This window comes from Protomyctophum parallelum (assembly GCF_964188405.1).
Source record: "Protomyctophum parallelum genome assembly, chromosome: 7".
Lineage (NCBI taxonomy): Eukaryota > Metazoa > Chordata > Actinopteri > Myctophiformes > Myctophidae > Protomyctophum > Protomyctophum parallelum.
In genome coordinates this window covers 22,794,378-22,813,812 of record NC_139705.1, presented here as the reverse complement: position 1 = coordinate 22,813,812, position 19,435 = coordinate 22,794,378, and the positions used below count along the sequence as shown (strand labels likewise).

Sequence of the window (19,435 nt, the reverse complement as noted above, 5' to 3'; positions counted from 1 at the left end):
CAATTCACAAATTGCAGATTTGAAGAGTTGGCGGAGGAAGTTCTGACAAGGCATGCACCTGGGAACCTCAAATGTCCAGCAGCACGCGATCCCGGGCTGAGGGGGGCGGCGTGTGGGACCCACTGGCACGGCCTACCTATCCATCTGTCCGTGTGCTCCCTCTTGTATCTCATCCTGCGGTTCTGGAACCAGATCTTGACCTGCCGGTCGGTGAGCCGCAGCCCGGCAGCCATCTCTATCCTCCGAGGCCGGCACAGGTATGGGCTGAAGTGGAACTCCTTCTCCAGTTCCAGCAGTTGGCTGTTGGAGAAGGCTGTCCGCTCCCTCCGGCTGCCATCTCTGACTCCGCCTGGGAGACCCGCCTTTGGACCACCGCTGACTGGTGCCAAAGGGAGAGTGCATTAGTAAAACACGGGACATAATAAAGGCAGTGTCAAATTAACCGATGAGTCTGTCATAAAAGATGTAAAACTCTTTGTAAGATTTCCAAGCTAGATCAAGTTGCAGTAAGCCCAGTGTTAATCCCCTACCAATCACTCCTGCGATCGAGTGGACCCCTAAGCCTTTCCTGTGTATACAGTCATGCCTGAGACGGTGTACAAGACTCGCTGTCTATTCTGTCATGTGTTCGGGGCAAAGTTAGCTCCCGAAGAAACAGTCTGGGGGAAACATCTGACGCCACTACCGCTGGATGACAGCCCACATTAATCACAGCCACACACGGAAGCAGACCTGTCAAATCCCCATCTCAGTCACTTAAAAGGTACCTTGGGACCTCCACTGAAAATAACCACCATTAGAGATTCCATTTGACATGTATATGAGCAATACCGCCTCTCAGTTGATAACAATACAGCATACAGTTGTTAATAGAGATTAAATAACTAAGGCCCATATTCACATAAAGAGGCAACTGTTCTGCTGTTAGGGCTTGACTGTATAGCTATTTATGCAATTTGATTGATATAAAAAAATATATATACAGTAGGTGAGGTGTTGAAAAATATGAATTGCCATTGTAACCGACTCTGACATACACTGTAATTGTAACGGTTTGTTTGACAGTAAAGCTTTGTGTTGCCTATACAGCTATATAGTGCTGCATTTCAGTTAATTTCAGTGCTGAATTACTGTGTGTAAGAGGAAAACTAATGATTTGCATCATAAAGTTAATATTTTGGTTACCCAGATATAATATTCATATACATGTATACACATAAGAGGGGTTTGAGAGTCTACACATTATGGTATGGAGAAAATCCATTTAACGATTGTTAATATTGGCATTGTTAGCATTGTTATAGCATTAAATGAAGGTGACATATTTAGGTTATTTTTATGTTTACATTTTGTGTGAAAGTGTGAAAGATTTGGGGGAAGGGAGCTTTTGGATGAACCATTAATTTTTCTGATTAATAGCAACATTTGACTTTGACAAATCACTTACACAGTGATAAAATACAAAATGAAAAACTATACATCAAAATGTCCCCTCTACGTTATTCCAACGTTAATGTTATGTTACTTTGTGACTTATGGGATACTTGGTCCGCTCCTTTTTCCTTATACACCAAATCGCTTACGCACAAGAAAAGAGCAGACAAACAAGATCACAACATCTATAGCATTTGTGATCACGTTTTGCAATGTTTTGCGCTTGCAGATCTGTCGATCTGATATTTTCGCCAAACGTTCGCCCCCCCAGAATAGGGATGCTATATAGTGTTCAAGTGGTTAACCTTGAACAGACCCAAAAAACAAAATCTGAATTCACCTGATTGATTTGAGTCAGTCGTCCTTGGATTCATCCAGGGAAAGATTAATCCTGGACGGCAGATGGTGAATGGACTGCAGCTCGTGTTCCTGGAGTCCACCGTGTCCTTGCCATGGTCCTCATCCAGAGATTCCAGTGGGCACCTCCTAAAGCGCTCATCCGGGCTCCACCTGGAACGGACACGAACAGAAGAGGAGGTCATGTTTCGCTGGTTAAGGTGCATGACTGGGCCTCTTCCTCCACCGTAGGCCATGTTCACTGTTGGCACCTGTCCAGAGCACAGAGTGAAATTGTTGCTCTGCAGCTGAAACTGGACAGACTGCTGCGGGTCCATGTATACAGGTATGCCTATAGCTCAAATCTAACAATTAAGCCCTCAACAGTGTTGGAAAAAAGCTAAGGTTGTCTAATATCCTCTGCACAATTAAGCTTGAAAGCATACATGCATAAAGGGAGAATGACTTTGGTTGGAATAGACATGTGGAACATTTGAATAATATTTACCAGCAGAAGGCTGCCACGCATGGTCACGTGGTGCCATCCTCCAATGACTGCACTCTGGAGTTGCAAAATATTCTGCTGGCAACTTGACACGCTGCTGGGACAAGCTTTCTGTGATATGTTTTCAGACAAGCTTTTCTATATGCAGCGAGCACTGCTTCACCCTACGGATAAAGAACAAAAAGAAAAAAACAATAGAATATGAATACTGTGTGGAACAACAGTCTAATCAATATGCAATTTCTGAGAGGGTGAGACTAGAAGCAGAAATGTGTTTAGGCTATATGGGGAGAGAAATTGACAGAGTGGTTTGTGTGTGTGTGTGTGTGTGTGTGTGTGTGTGTGTGTGTGTGTGTGTGTGTGTGTGTGTGTGTGTGTGTGTGTGTGTGTGTGTGTGTGTGCGCGCGCGCGCGCGCGCGTGCGTGAGTGAGTGAGAGAGAGAGGGGAGAGTGAGAGAGGAGAGAGAGCGCTCATAACCAACCGAGTGATTAGAAACTAACTTAGAGAGCTCATTTCACTCTGTAATTTTGACAGGACACTTCTTTTTTTAAGAACCCCGAGGTCTTGAAACTTCTCTTTCCGAACTTGTGTGGTCTGGTAGGTAGGTTATATCAATGGCTATATATAGTCCTAGATTGTGTCTGATTGTCTTGTGTCCGAGACGAGTCTATAATCTGTCTCAATACAATAATAGCCTAATTTGTTTGAATATTTTGGAATGTCAGAAGGAAAAGCAATTGTGGGATGTCAAACATGCTGATGATAAATAATTGTTCTCATTGTGCATTTTTAATTCTCCCTAATTTCCCTGCTGTTCCCAGTGTCGTCTGGCTGGTCTTATACGCTACCATTTATTAATTTGTTTGTCGTTTTAAGACTAATCGATTATATTGAATTGCTAAGTGCGCGGTGCATTCACCTGCTCATTTACATCGAAGAACCTTGCCTTCTATTTACAGTATGCTAAAGCTACCGCACTCGAAGTGTATAGCCTTCGACTTAATAGGATTCACTGGGAGTGGTCAGACAAAGGGTTGACACTCATTGCCACACAAAGACAAAGGGGACAATCATTAAAGAATAGCAAAAAGGAATATACTGTATTTGGGCATTTATTATTCCATCATGTGTATTGTATTGCATGCCTGTAGTGGGCTCTGTCTGCCAGGGATCAACAGTAGCCATACCCCACATTTGTAAAAGCAAACCAAAGCAAAGTATTTTACATGGTTGGATGGACAAAGAGACAAAGAGAGCATTATGTAAAACCTCCTATGCGCCGTTGTACAACGAGGATCTCAAAGGGACATCTATCAAGGTGTATTGCAATTAAAATGTGCATTTTACAACGCAAACCATGGAAAAATACATAATAAATTCTATTTGGTAACTATTTTGGTGGTGTCTATAACAGAGGCCTGTGTGTTGTAGCACAATCACATTTTTTCCAAACCAAATGTCCACAAACTTGGATTCCAACAAGGCAGAACTGGACTTGCATCTAAACGAAGAAGCCATCCAAAAAAATAACACAAAGGGGAGAATTCTGAAGAATGATGTTGGTTCGTGGTATACCAATATCCATCTATGCTGAAATCGGCTTTGGTGTTCTAGGTTTTCGTCTGATGTTTCACCACAGCAAAGCTGTCGAGAGAAGCCCTCTCTCTGCACGTCTCTCGGGGAGTGATGGATTATGCATTCCGGGTTGACTATGCCGTTTACACACTGTCACCGGAGGTTTCTACCTGACCCTGCGCGCTCCAAATGTTTCCATTACACACACAACACGGAATGATTTGGTTTTGACTGGGCTGTCCAATCAAAGGACATTGGTGGACACGCCCACTCTGCCATGCGCCAAGGCTTTGTGGCTGCGCGTATAATGATCCACCAATTCCACATGGAATTGATTTTTATTGTTATTTCTGGAGTGAATTTCTAAAACAAAACACATTCTGTAAATGTTTAGTTTTTTAGCGTTGAAGACCAAAATACACGAGTTTACATAGGCTATAAAAGCTTAATAATACAAAGCTGATTATATAATATGGTTAGAATTGGCCAACGCGGGTAGCCTATAGGCCCATATGACGATAGTGAATCTTGATGCAGGCCTAAAAGTCACAAAGCTGTGCAAACGTTTACAAAATTGGAGATACATCTATATGTAATAGCATCTAATTGCATCCATTTATATTTTAAACTCCCAACCACGTTATTATTATCATCATCATCATCATCATCATCATCACAGCCTCCTTTGCTCGTAGCCTACTGGGCTGCATTATAGGCATCAACCTTTAAGTTGAATGAAATGGAAGAAAGTAATTAAATTCGGTTTGTTTTCCTTGCCTCTAACCCTTGAACACACTCTCTGGATTGGAGATAGAATCTATGATATACTAGCTCAGCAAGACCATAATTTAGCTCCTCCGCGCCTCCACCACAATTCTCCGTGAACTCTGTTTGAACCGCCTCGATGGCAATAAATCATTTTTCTCTCTCACACAAAAGCGCGCCGGTCGCTCTGGGTGTCAACCCTTTTACAATTCCTCCTTACCTTCTGCGCTCTCTAGGTTGCTGACACAAACAGCCAAAGAAACCATCGATAAACTCTTATTCCCCATGCCAATAATCGATAGCGTAAACGCAGGAAACTCAAGGCAATCTGTGCCACTAAAACAGACTTGGGGGGGGGGGGGGACGTCGGAAAAGTTATAAAATGTCCTTGCAACAAGTTTGAGCTTCCCTTAATGCGCCAGCTTTCTGGCAACGAATTAGATATCCGTTAACCTTTTTAACAAAAAAAAACCTGCATTAGTTTTCAGGGCGGCTTCAACGAATGCATGGATCAGTTAATGTATTTCCATGGGACAGAGCTGGGCAGATAAGAGGAGAGAGCCGGAGAGAGGACGTTAATGGGCAGAGGATGCTGTCGGTTAAAACGGTGCATACAAATGGCCCTGTCTTGGCAGAGCAAGGGGAAGATTTATGGGCTCAGTGCCCTATATTGCTGTAAACAATGCAGAGTGAAATGAAAGGCTGGAGTTTGCAGACTGCACTTCATACTTTAGGAAAAGACACGCATGTCAACTTCCCAAACATGCCTGACTTTTGCATATAAAGTATGCGTAAGCATGTAATATATTGATGTTGTGAGACTATTTGTCTGGGATTTTGGACATCCCAATATCGTGATATACTATATGACAAAATGTATGTATTTTGATGATGCAATGTCCTAATTTACTCAGAATTGTGAAAATACAGTAGCAGATCTACAAGTTCACAATGCTTATATAGCATCAAGGCGCACTGAGAGCTGATAAACATCTGTGAAAATATAGCTGATCTACAAGCTTACATCACATAATGACCTTATTGTGAGTTTGTAGATCTACTATTTTTGACATTGTTTTTTTTTTAAAGTTATTGTAACAATATCGGTATAATTTAATTTGATTTGATCCACATACATGTTATTAATTTGATTCTGCTGCAGTTATAGCCTGTAACATAAGCTTTGAGGACACATAAAAACATAAATCCTAGTCTTTGAACCAATAAAGTGTCACACATGCAGTAAAGGATGTGGCAGTATAACTTTCACTTCTCTGGTTCTACAAGAAAACTAAAGCTATGTTTCCAGATATTTAGTGAGCTATAGCGATTTCAACGATGGATTTCCATCTTTACAGCTTCCTAGAATGGCAGTAAGAGCAGCAAATACCAACACAAATGCTGTGTTTTAAAATAGTCTATTATAGCCTATAATTCTGCCTCTAGGAAACTTGACAAATTGGAAGTTAATAACAGGTGACTGTTGGGAATGTCTTTGCGCACGCACTTATGCATATACGCACACTGACAACACACTCACGCACGCACACGCACACGCGCGCGCGCACACACACACACACACACACACACACACACACACACACACACACACACACACACACACACACACACACACACACACACACACACACACACACACACACACACACACACACACACACACACACACACACACACACACACACACACACACACACAGATGTAACCGAGAATGGTGCTACATGGTTTAAATGCTGATAGAGGAAGCCACTATTAACCACAACCACAGCATCACAAGGGACCTATATCAAATTGGCATGCAACTGGTGCACATGCAGCGAAACAAATCTGGGGTATGTTAATTTGACTGAGAAAGTGTAAAAAGTTCCATTTGGGTCCACATTTTCCTCTAGGGTGTCGCGCCAAAAATAGCTGATGTATAAGTTTCATGCATCATGCATGCATCATGCATGATGCATGCATGATGCATGACGAAAGCATGATGCCATGATATCATGCAGCATGACATCATGGCACGCGACCAAGTAACCCAGACTTAAGAGTTAAATTGATGATTTTACTGTGTGTGTGTGTGTGTGTGTGTGTGTGTGTGTGTGTGTGTGTGTGTGTGTGTGTGTGTGTGTGTGTGTGTGTGTGTGTGTGTGTGTGTGTGTGTGTGTGTGTGTGTGTGTGTGTGTGACTGTGAGCAAAATAGGAGCCTGCAGGATCACTTTGGTGAACTAATCAAGTAAATTACTTAACCACATTAAACTATGAATGATGAATTGACAACGGTAATGTGGTCATAACATAATCATAAAAGTTATTAAATGCATTCAATGACTCTCTCTTCGCCATCAACCATGATGCAGGCTTCCAATGAATGAAGAAGAGTGTCATTTCATGGTCCTGAGCGATGCAGCAAACAGGCCCTTGGAATATTTCTCATATAGGCGTTATACGTTGACAGCGTATATTAAAGGCATGTTTGTGAAATACATAATTTCCCAATTTTATTTTATTTAAGGGTCTACTAGGCCTACTGTATATAGGTTTTCAAATTGCTCAACGTCAACGTCTCAACTCATGCGATCTATTAATATTCAATGGATCATATTAACAAGTTAATCATATATTAACATGGTGTTGTTTTACAGTTTGTATTGTTTTAAAGTTAACTTTATGCAAATAAATGTACAGTTTGCAAACAGGCTCTCGTCCCTCTCTGAGTTTTCTTTCTTTCTTTCTTTCTTTCTTTCTTTCTTTCTTTCTTTCTGGTGAAGAGAGAGAGGGGAGAGAGTAGCTACATCTGCTCCCTTGGGTGAGCCGATGGGAGCAGAGATTTACGGATTTATGACACACCCACCTCTGGTCAATGCGAGAGGAGAGAGCCTCTCTGTCCCTGGAAAATAGCAGTGTGACCCCTGTTTCAACTCTGCCGCTGCGCCTTTATGCAACTGCCATGACTGCCGTTTAAACACTACACAACACACCCCATAACAATACTCTAGTCTCTCCGACGTTGCATACACTGACTACACCAAAGACACTCAACCTGAAACAAATGGACAAATATTTAACTTTACTAATATAATAGACAATATACCAGGTCATAAACTATAGCACCATCACAATAGTCGATATATTTTTTTGCTTAGCATTTGGTCTTGTTCAAACAATTTGATGTGTTTGTGTAAAGTTTTATTTTTATGTCTTCCAAGTGAGATTCCTTGCCAGAGGCGACTATAAATCAACGTGAGCCTGCAGGAGTGGAATGTGAGCTGCAGAAGAATCGTTGTGAGATTAAAACCATCTCAAATCAAAGACAGAGGAACATGCATTCTGATTTACTGTGTACCCTAATGTTAAACAGCGAACTTCAAACAAAACGCAATAGATTTCTGCACAGTGCTAATAATTCGACTGCTAAAACCTATTTCTGACAAGTCTAAGTCAAAGTAATGGTCTATGTAGGTTATAGTAGCCCAAAAATACAAAGGAGGGGCTGGGGCAGCCATGCAGGTAAAGTTGAACGAAAGATAATGAATTTGTATACAATATAATAAAATGTTTTCATGTATTGCCAATTATCAATCAACAAAAGTGGTTATGCTTTTGTGGAGAAAAATAGACGAGTTTATACTATCTTATATACGGAAACACGCGGAAACATCCCTAACTATAGCATGTTTATGGAGTGACGCGGAAAAGTAAACTGAGGAAGGTGATACTGAGCGCTCGTTTGTCTGTTGAATGTGTTTACAGTATAGGCTAAATATTAGAAAAGTTTCCACCGCGTGGACTAAGCCGTGCGTAATAGCCCAGTGTCCAGGCCTAATAATACAGGCTGTTATAGGCTGCATGTTTAAACAGAATTTTATTTTATATAGCTATAGCTGAGACTGCACATAGAATCCGAAGTGTTAATTAAAACTCAGTTAAATTATTACTGTGAAATGGGCCCATTTTACACTCTCATAGTTAAATTTACACTGCATAATATTGTCTGTGCGATCTGATTAATCAAATATAGGCTATCACTGCATGTGAAATGGCACACCCTTATGGGTCCATGTTCCACCCTTATAAGTAAATGCACGCTGCGGATTTGTCTGTATCTGATTCATCAGTTTTACAATGCATGGATTTAGCACCACCCTATAAGTGCTCTGTCTAGCGAAGACATTCTGTCCAGTCTTGTTGTAAAAGCAGTGCCACGTGGAACAGTGACAGTGTCTGTCATGCCTATTCAAAACCCAAGAAGTCATGAAATTGATATGGGTGATGCTGGGCAATGTTGTCCTGCAGCCTGGCATGTGTGCTTAACCATAAGCCCCGTTTTAAGTACTTCACAGTCCGACGGTGTCGCGTGAAATAGTTAAAATGATACAATACACCCGCGGGTCATGAACTACATTTTAAAACATTTATTTTGTGTGTGTGTGTGTGTGTGTGTGTGTGTGTGTGTGTGTGTGTGTGTGTGTGTGTGTGTGTGTGTGTATATATATAATACCCAAATAAGGACGCTAGGTTGAAAGTAGTTAAATTAAGAGCAATTGCTCTTACTTTTAACCTAACCTATAACAACACGAACTTGGTGCTGCATGTATTAATGCAGCGCCAAGTTCGTAAATCAAGACCAAATTTTATTAATTCAAGCAATAGTTCTTCCCAAACTAATCTCATATCAGAGCATGCTAGATTTTGGTTTGATCTAATGTTTTTCCCTAATAATTATTTTATTACTTTTCTGTGCAGAAGTTTTGGGCAGGTCATAATGAGTCAATTATGATGTTGACTAACAGTTACATTGTATATACGTATGGCACCACTGTATTTACAAACTGTTAATAGAGTATGCAATCAATCAATTTTCAATCAATATTCAATCACACACACACACACACACACACACACACTACACACACTACACACAGCATTGTTACGGAGGCGTCGAGTTAAGGCGTTAAGTGCACTAAGTGCAGAATGTGTGTTTCTGGGGAGAGATAACATGGTCAGACATGTAAGCCATGCAGGGTTCAAACTTTCCGGCCTTTCTAGACAGGGACACGTGCAGGACTCGTGCAGGAAAGGATGTGCTGATCTGGTCTGAGACCTTTTTCTTATAGAGTCAAGAAAGACATATAAGCCCTGCCTGAACTCATTTTAGGGGTTTTACGAATTTTATCCCTGCATGGGGTTTGCTATATATTTTTTAATGTTAGTGGTATCATTATTCAAAGCAGATGTTACATAAGTTCGTTTCTTCCCATCAAGATTAATTTGATGTAATATATAGCCTATTTGACAGGAAATTGAAAAGTACACAAGGCTATATACTTTCGGCTCACGTGGTTTAGATTCCAATGCCTATAACATCCATCCACTGAGCAGTGACTGCATGAAAAGTTCAACTTAAGTGAACTTTAAATTAAAGCTGCACGGTTTCAGAATAGCCTATTCGGAACATTCTGCTTATAAGCCTATATGTTTTGAAAGCACTACATCTGAGGGGCAAAAAAAAAGGGAAAAAAAGTAGATTGTGCTACAGTAAAATCCTAAGAGTATAGGCATATACAAATGTAACCAAATTGTGCATTTGGTTACATTTGTATACTCTTGAAGTTAAAGTAACTCTCTCAGGATTCTGTCTGTCTCTCATTACAGGAGATAGCATTAGCTCTCGCGTTACCACCACAATCACCCTATTTTGGAAGTCCTGCAGATTTGTATAGGATGTCCTACAAGGACTAAGGGCGCGCTTGAGAAGGGGACAGTCCGTACAAGAGATCGCCGCTCTCTCTCTCTCTCTCTCTCTCTCTCTCTCTCTCTCTCTCTCTCGGGTCACAATACGAAGGGTAACAATGGGAGCAACACATTCAGAGATGCTCTTCCACACTAGGCCTCTCTACGGGCGCACAGCGGCAAAACCCACAAAGAAAGCGGAGGCCAAGGGGGAGCAACGAGGGTTACACACAGAAGGTACACGCACATGAGAGCCCGTCGGGTCACAGGGTAGGAAAGGTCGGCCATCCAGACTAAAATAAGCCTAATGGGACAGAAAACGTGTCCTCGAGGTGAACTCGGCCTTCTCGCTGTTCGCCCCAAACTTCAATAAAGTACCTTTTCAGCCTCGCGACATGGAGGCGACAGGGCCTAGAAAGAGATTGGAGGGATGCTGCGACCGAGGCGTGCACATTAATTTCTCTAATCTGTCCGGCAACATAAAGGCTTCTGAATTCATTTTTCAGCGCCCCGTCTGAGCCCCATTCTCTCGAACGCCACTCCAGAGGCACGTCCATATAAACAAAAAGGAAAATGCTGCTTAAAGTTTTAGCAAAATAGCTAGTCCATTTAAACTCACAGATTTCGAAACCGCTGTCAGGCGTTTGCCTGCATGGTATACATAATATTTGCGCGCATCAAAATTGTTTGTTGTCATTAGAATTATATTGCAAGCATATATCACAATACTCTGTGGCGCAAGATTAATGATCTGGAATACCTCTCTCCTTTGTGCTCCCCTGCCCCCCACCAAGCAAGGCATTTTATAATGTCCATTCAAGTCACAATTTCAATAATCTATCACATTCATTGCGGGTCTTCGTGCTCAAGTTATGCTCCAACCCAAGCATTCAGTTCAACAACAAAAAAAACGTTTGCGTGTTTAAAAAATGAATGTATCGGCGTGAGAAAATAATGCATGGCAAACCATCCCTTTAAGGGAATATAGTTTGGGTTTCTGTCAAATTGTTACATAGGCTTAAACAGCATAATAATAATATGCTGCCTATACTAGTACCATGTCTATAAAGTCGTAAAGACTTTAACAGTGTGTTGGTCCACTTGCCAGATGACGTATAGAGTGAGAGGCTTATAGCGCCGTTTTTTAAATTTGTATTCAGTTTGACAGTTTTGTCGTCAGCTGCACTGTAAGACAAACTGTATTTGGCAATAGTAGCCTATAGTAGGCTACAATGCAACACACAGAACAGTAAAAAATCCATAATGTTAATTTAACTCTGTGTGCAAATGGAACCAAATGGACTCATAAAGGGTCCATTTGGTACCATTTGCACACTCACAGAGTAAAATGAACACGCAAAAAGGCACAAATGGTGAACACACAATACGACACAAGTAAACATGACGGCCATCTTTCCTATTTACAAGGCCTGTTTCATAACATCCGTCTGCTACATCATTCACCATCACTGATGTGAAACCATGCAAGACCACATGACGCATTCTATTCAATACTATCTCTTATACACGACTTTATTTTATTTTTTTCTTTTACATTTGAAAACTCCAGTCGCATAATGGTGTCATGGTCTATAAAAGCAGGGCAAACTACTTAGGTTACAAAATGAATAAGAATATTTTTTGACAACAATTTATCGTTTAATTTCTAACACATATTTGTAAAAGGGTTCAAAATTCGGCATGCAGCTTTTATTTTTCCATAAGTCAGTAAATGAGAATGAAAAGCCGGCTGGGATTCGTGGCACTGCATGTCACACAGATGCAGTGCAGTCTACATGGGCCTCAATGGCTTGTCTTTTATGGTTAATTGAATGCCCTTCAGACAGATGAGGTTGCACGTATATATAATATATGCACAGCACAAAACCATTCCATTTGCAATTTTCCGTTTCCAGAAATAATCGGAGTCCATTTTGAGTGCAAGGCTAAACACACAAATACATATAGGACTATCTGTGTTTATGCCGGTCAAATGTCTCTACACTGGTAAATAAATATGAAAGGTTGAGCAGCAGTTATTCCATCAACACAATCATGGCTGTAGACACAGTGACTTGTGTTTTCCTTGATGAAAATGGTTCAAATATATATAAATACTCACACAATGGAACTGTACACTTCTCTATAAGGCGTTATCACTCCATAGCCAAAACAATATATATACCTCAGCTGGCCATGAATGAAGTTCAACCAAAAACGTTATGTAAAACTATAGGAGACACTCACTGTTTTATTGACCAATATGATTATCACAAGTACACTAAACTCCGTTTATTGCATTTCACAATAATCTGCTTTTAACGGTCTAGAACACAACATCAACACCACTAAACTAAATTGTAAATCAAAACCCTGTTTTTGAAGTACACGAGGTAATTCACACATTGTTTTTTTCATCCTAAACATACAAGTTCAAGATCAATGGTGTGGTTTTCAGCTTTTTACCAAAAATAACTATAATAATAATGATTTTCTTCCAGTGTTGTTTGAAATAAATAGATTGTGCATTTCACCTTGGGCAACATGGGCAAAAGAATGGCCCACAATAACATTTTGATAAAATGTACATTTTTTTTCTCCTTCATTCAAAACATTTTTCATAAAAAACATCATTTTAATTCTGCTTCAAATAAATTAAACCCTGTTGTCACGTAAAAATAATTCATCGGTATTCGCAGTAATCCATGCTATATAATAACATGCATTTTATATAACTTTGGACTTAAAGGAAACCGCACAACCTACGAAAACAAAATATATAATTGTTCTATAAATAACCAGTCCTTTTTTTTCTTCCTATACCCAATCTTGACGTGGTTTTATAACCTGGTAATATCCTCGCCAAGCTGTGCTCCGGAAAGTTCGTCGGGTGTAGCCCCAGCACTAGTGGCCGAGGCAGCGGCAACAGCGCCGGCTGCTGAGCTTGTGTTGGAACCGGAGGAGGAGGAAGACGATCTCACTTTGGTGTTCGGCAGCCTGTGATCTTTTTTCCATTTCATCCTGCGGTTTTGAAACCAGATTTTAATCTGTCGCTCGGAGAGAACCAGGGTATGGGCAATCTCGATGCGTCTCCGTCGAGTTAAATATCGGTTATAGTGGAATTCCTTCTCCAATTCTAAGACCTGCTGTCGAGTGTATGCTGTCCTAGACCGCTTGGGTTCCGTCCCATTGTAACCAGACACTGGAAAAGGGGAGAAGTGGAAAGAAAGGGAGACAGAAAGGGAGGAAAGGAGGTGTAAACAAGAATGGCCTCAACTGAGATATGGGCTGAAAGATTTATTGGATATGAATGTTTAGCTGTTTGAGAAATTTAAATGGGGAGTTAAGAACTTCTCAGCGTAATGAGAGGACACTCACATCCAACTATGTGCTAAATTATTAATGCAAGATTACAAAGCTCAATCTTTTTTTTCTTATTCATCTCCCCCTCTCTCTCCATCGCGCAATACATAACAGCAGAAGCCACATGGTGATACGGCTGCCCTGAGTATACCTCGGCTATAAAATTTATGGTGGGTGTAATTACCAATGCCGAGTCGTAAATCCGCCTCAATTGTGCCATTTCAAAGGCTTCCCCGCTATCGGAGCAGGGGCTGGCAACGAGATGGGAGTCAGAGGGGCTGATAAAGGGAGGGAAAGGGAGAGAGGAGCGAGAAGAGCAGGAGTGCAGGGAACATAAACACACAAGTTGCCTACCAGAGCTGACGTGAATTTTCTTCATCCATGGGTACACCACGGGCTGCTTGGAGGAGGCTGAGCTGTTTGGGTGCTCCGGCGTAGCCTGGTTGCAGGCGGAGGTTGCGGCTGGTGGAGTAGCGGGGGACATGGATAACTGTGGGGTCTCACATGAGGCGGGCTGCCCCTTCCCTGCAAGCAGGTGCGCGGCAGAATGGGGTAGTCCATGTCCCCTTGGCGTGTCAGGTTCAGGGATGCTTGCACAGTTATACGGGCGGTCTTGGTAGCTCGCCCGCGGAGGATATAACTCCTGCTGGTGATGCTGGTAGCCAGAGTCCCTTGCGCGGCTGTAATATTCTGGACTATGCTCTGGGATGTAGCTATTTTGCGAATATTCCTCGCATGGAGGAAATTTCGGATCAATGTAGTTAGACTCCATCAAATACGAGCTCATGATCATTAATTTCTGGAGTGGAAAATAATTTTTCTAGCTTTGTCGTTTTTCTGCTCCATAAAGCCCTCCTACTTGCGAGCAGCCCTGTAAAGTTACTTTTACCACGTGACCCCATGGCCCAATAGCAGAGTAAGAGGTAGTTCCCGGATAAGGAACCAGAGGTATTAAGCATACCTACAGTCGCCATTGTGGGCACAAATCTCTCTCTCCCTCTCTCTCTCTCTCTCTCTCTCTCTCTCTCCCCAACTCCCCCCCCCCTCCCAACACACACACACACACACACACACACACACACACACACACACACACACACACACACAGTCACACACAGTCCCTCTCCCCCTTTCTCTGGTTGTGTTACCAAGGTAATTGATCTAGGGGACAAAACTAGTAGCTAGTTGCTGACTAAGGAAATAATAAAGCAGGCAAAATCCACTGATCTCAATTATTCAAGGGGGACAATAGGTGTTTCACCAAGGATAAGATACAACAGGATACTAATCATTATGACTAGTATAGCAAACAAAAAGGTAACCTATACTAATCAGGAATAGCACTCCTCTATATTAGTGCTATGACACAGCCCCATTAATATTGCTTTAAAAAGTTGAATTAACCAAATGGTCTGTATGAATAACATTTTATTTTGAGTGGTGTATAGCGTAGCCTATATGCTTTGAGGAACCGGAGATAACTCCTGCATCTTGTTATAATAACTTACAATTTTATTTCTCGTTCATTATGCTATACTATGAATGGGGTTGGGGGTAAGTATAGGCAAAAAGCAGCTTCTTAATTAAACAGTGTTTCTTCAATAGAAAAGCCTTTCCCTATTTAGAATTAATTTCCTCTGCGAGGCTTTTTTAATACTAAGTGTTAGACTAAGTGTTTGTTAGACAAACAATGAAATAATAACAATGAAATAAAAGGTTTGCATACATAAGATGAAGTGAAATAGAATGCATATCAATATAAAACTATAGTTTTAAAAAGGTGTGGGTTTTAGCTGAAGTTTAAAAGATATACCTGTTTAAATATGGATTGTACACAGTAAAAATCTCACTGTTAATTTACTCTGTAGGTCATTCCACAACTTTGGTATACCACAGTGGCAAATCCCTGGTCACCTATATGTGATATATTAGCAACTATAGTTGCTAATCTAAACTTTGGAACTGAGAGCAGAGCTCTGATGACCTGACAGTATACCTCTGTACATAAGTACAGTATAAAGTCCTCAATGTCAATGATGAACATGGGACATACAAATCCATGAGTCAACTTTTAAATTAAAGGTCCATTTGTGTGTCTTTTTTGCAGGGCTAAGGGGGGAATATAGGCTGGCAGCTTGAGGCTAGTCCATTTAATTTATTAATATTTAATAATACAAATCTTAGATTTGATTAAAAAAATAATCTGGTAGCCAATGAAGGGATGATTAATACAAATATATAATGTGGTCTATCTTCTCCCTCTATAGTTCAAGTTAAAACAACCTGGTTGTAAAAGAGTAGCTGATGTTGAATAAGTGACCACTTTCTCAGTGGCTATTAAACCACATACCTAGTTTTACACAACAAAAAACAGCATTGCTGTTAGATCAACAGAGTAAAGTATAGACAAGACAGAGTTATACAAGTTATAAGATATACATCTTATAAGTAGGCCTAATAATTACAATCCAAATGATGGTGTTGAATGCCACCAATTTTCCACTAATGTGTTCTAAAGGGATATTCAGCTGAAAGACTGCTCTGATGGAGACAGAATCAGCAAAGACTGCATGTTAATGTGATGTCACATCCCAGTACTATGATGTCACAAATCAGTACAGCTTTGGAACAAATACTGTGATGATGTCACACGCTGGACAAGTTACAAGTGTAGCTGCAGCTTAAAGGGTAAGACCACTTTTTTTGAGGTTTGGGTTGTGTAGTTACTTTGCCATGATGCAACTCCAAATGTGGACAAGAAATAAAACATAACTGCTCCAGTGATTAGAAATTGATAATTCAAAATATGCTCCTCATTGACTTACATTGTAGCTAAAACAGCTCTCAAAGTCACTCTTTTAGTACGTAAACAAACACAAACAATGTTGATTCAGACAATATATTATAGAGCATCACCAAAACTCATGTGGTTTTATTTTTTCATAAAAATGTTATCTTCCTGTTGATTTGTCCATTTTATTGGGAAGAAAACCCGGACTGGATCCGTGGATCCGGATCCAGATCTTCAAATAGTAAAATCAACAGGAATCTAACATTTTTATGAAAAAATAAAACCACATGAGTTTTGGTGATGCTCTATATTGTCTGAATCAACTTTGTTTGTGTTTGTTTACGTACCAAAAGAGTGACTTTGAGAGCTGTTTTAGCTACAATGTAAGTCAATGAGGAGCATATTTTGAATTATCAATTTCTAATCACTGGAGCAGTATTTTTTTATTTCTTGTCCACATTTGGAGTTGCATCATGGCAAAGTAACTACACAACCCAAACCTCAAAAAAAGTGGTCTTACCCTTTAAGACATTGCAGTAGGCCTATGCCTTTGAGTGGCACTAGCCCCTCCTATGCACACATTTGTGTGTTTGTGTGTAACTATGCGCCATGCTTGTGTTTGTAGCACAGTAGCACATGATTTGATTGGTTGAGCACGGAATGTGATGTATGGTGATAAGAGCGCCCCTCACTTCACACAAGTGTGATTTTTAAGGGGCGCTAGTCCCTTCTATAAACAGCTTTTGTCCCCACACGTCCCAATATTTGCCATTGACAATGAACAGAGAAATGACGTCAGAATTCTGCTAAATATGACATAAATTAAACATCAAAACATTAAACGCCATTGACATTGAATTAAGGGAAAATTTACGTCATATGTAAATGAGCAAATTAGCTAATCAATCACATGCAGGCAACAGGCATTCTGATTGGCCAGTATGATATGATCCATGATGATGTATGATGATAAGAGCTGATAATTCCGCTAAATATTACGTAAATTAAACATCAAAACATTAAACGCCATTGACATTGAAGGAAAAACTTACGTCATATGTAAACGAGCAAATCGGCTTGACCAATAAGGGACCACCTTATGTATCTTATGTAGCAATGTCAAATTTACAACATATTGCTGTATACTGTATGACAAGAGCCTCCCTCATTTCACACGGGTGTGATTTTTAAGGGGCGCTAACAGCTTTTGACCCCACACGTCTCAAGATTTGCCATTGACCACGTTAAGAGAATTCCGGTCAAATGTCTGCTAAATCTTGTCATCACCCGTATCAAGTTTTGCCATTGACGATGAACAGAGAAATGACGTCAGAATTCCGCTAAATATGACATTAAAACATTAAACGCCATTGATGGTCATATAGCAAATCAGCTATAACCAATCATAAGCATCAGGCATTCTGATTGGCCAATGGCCAGTATGAGATGATCCATGATGATGTATGGTGATAACAGAGCTGATAATTCCACTAGATATGACGTAAATTAAACATCAAAACAATTAACGCCATGAATTGAAGGGAAACATTAAATATAATTTATATAGGCCTAATGTAATTATGTTTATAATAAAATATTGTTGTTGTTTTTTAAACATTGTATCATGGTTAAATGATAATATAATTTGATAACAAGAGCGCCCCTCATTTCACACGGGTGTGATTTTTTAAATTCAGTGCAGCTTATGACATCACAGGATGTTTTTGAGGGGCGCTAGCCCCTCCTATATGTCCAACTTTGAGGGTTTGTGTAAACACAAACATTGAAGACAAAAGTGAGGACACAAATTGGCCAGAATGAGATTATAAGAGTGCCCCTCACTTCACACAGGTGTGATTTTTAAATGCAATATAACATAATGCAATATAGCATAATGCTGCATGCATGCGTTCACACAGGCCGATGCCAAGATAGTCTACCATTAATTGTCAAAAGAAGCCATGCAGTGGCATGATGCATCCGACGTTTGTAGCTGCTGCAATAGCTATACGTCTTATGCTGCGTTCACAAGAGGCAGATGCAAAGATCACAGGATATTTGTCGCTTTATCGCTTTGTATATCTGTTGCAGCTACAGCTTTGCTTTGCAGCTTTCCATCTGGAAGTTGAACCCAGCTCAGCTTCAACTTGTGTCTTTGTAGCTTTTGCAGAAGCTACAAACGTCGGATACATCTTTATATCTTCATGTCGCTGGCTTCATGTCGCTGGCTTCTAACTAATTTACATGCATCAATGCGTCTTTGCATCGCCATGTTTCTGGCTTCTATTGACAATGAATGGTAGACTGTATGTTTGAGTCTGCCTGTGTGAATGCAACATTATGCCTGTGAGACGTATGTCTGAAACTGAACTGAATTTTAAAACGTGTCTGGAGACTGGGTGTGTCATCAGCTGGACTATTGGAAAATGTACTGATTAGCATGGCCCCTGCGCAAGGATGACATGCAAATTTGTGAAAAATGTACTGTGATGTCACTTAAGCGGACATTAGGAAAAGGTACTGTCATCAGCTGGACTATTAAAAATGTTACTGTGATGTCACAATTTAAGCGGACATTAGTAAAAAGTAGACTGCATGTGATGTCATCATCTGGACTATATTTAAAATGTGATGTCTCAACTTGACTGGCTTTATTAAAAAGTACTGTGAAATATAATGTGAAGCGAATGTGAATGTGTGTGGCCATTATCATGTCACACAATAGAGCGTCGCAGTCCCACCACTTTCATGACGACGCCAGGCCCAGGAAATGAATCCCAATGCATTTTTCCCATGCATAGACATAGACAAGTACTTATTTAAAGACCTTTTAAGCGTTGTACGAAGCCAACTCGAGTCGTGACAAATCATGACAACAAACACAATATTTTGGACCAAACAAATAATTACAAAGAAGAAAA

General features: G+C 40.4%; 2 protein-coding genes across 2 annotated transcripts in view; both read right to left on the bottom strand.

The window, feature by feature from the left end:
• Positions 1-302: 302 nt before the first annotated feature.
• LOC310861704 (homeobox protein Hox-C10a-like) overlaps positions 303-19,435 on the bottom strand; it is a 69,180-nt gene continuing 50,047 nt past the window's right edge. Inside the window, exons 4-6 of the mRNA XM_083769282.1 lie at positions 2,279-2,439; positions 1,775-1,944; positions 303-375 (exon numbers count right to left, since the gene is read on the bottom strand). The gene's annotated coding sequence lies outside the window, so the exon portion shown is untranslated. The remainder of the gene's footprint in view (positions 376-1,774; positions 1,945-2,278; positions 2,440-19,435) is intronic.
• On the bottom strand, positions 12,351-14,516 carry hoxc4a (homeobox C4a; the record flags this gene model as incomplete). The annotated part of the gene is made up of 2 exons (XM_083769291.1): positions 12,351-13,562; positions 14,078-14,516. 2 exons carry the CDS (start codon positions 14,514-14,516, stop codon positions 13,201-13,203), a joined length of 801 nt encoding a protein of 266 aa, XP_083625417.1. The 3' UTR covers positions 12,351-13,200.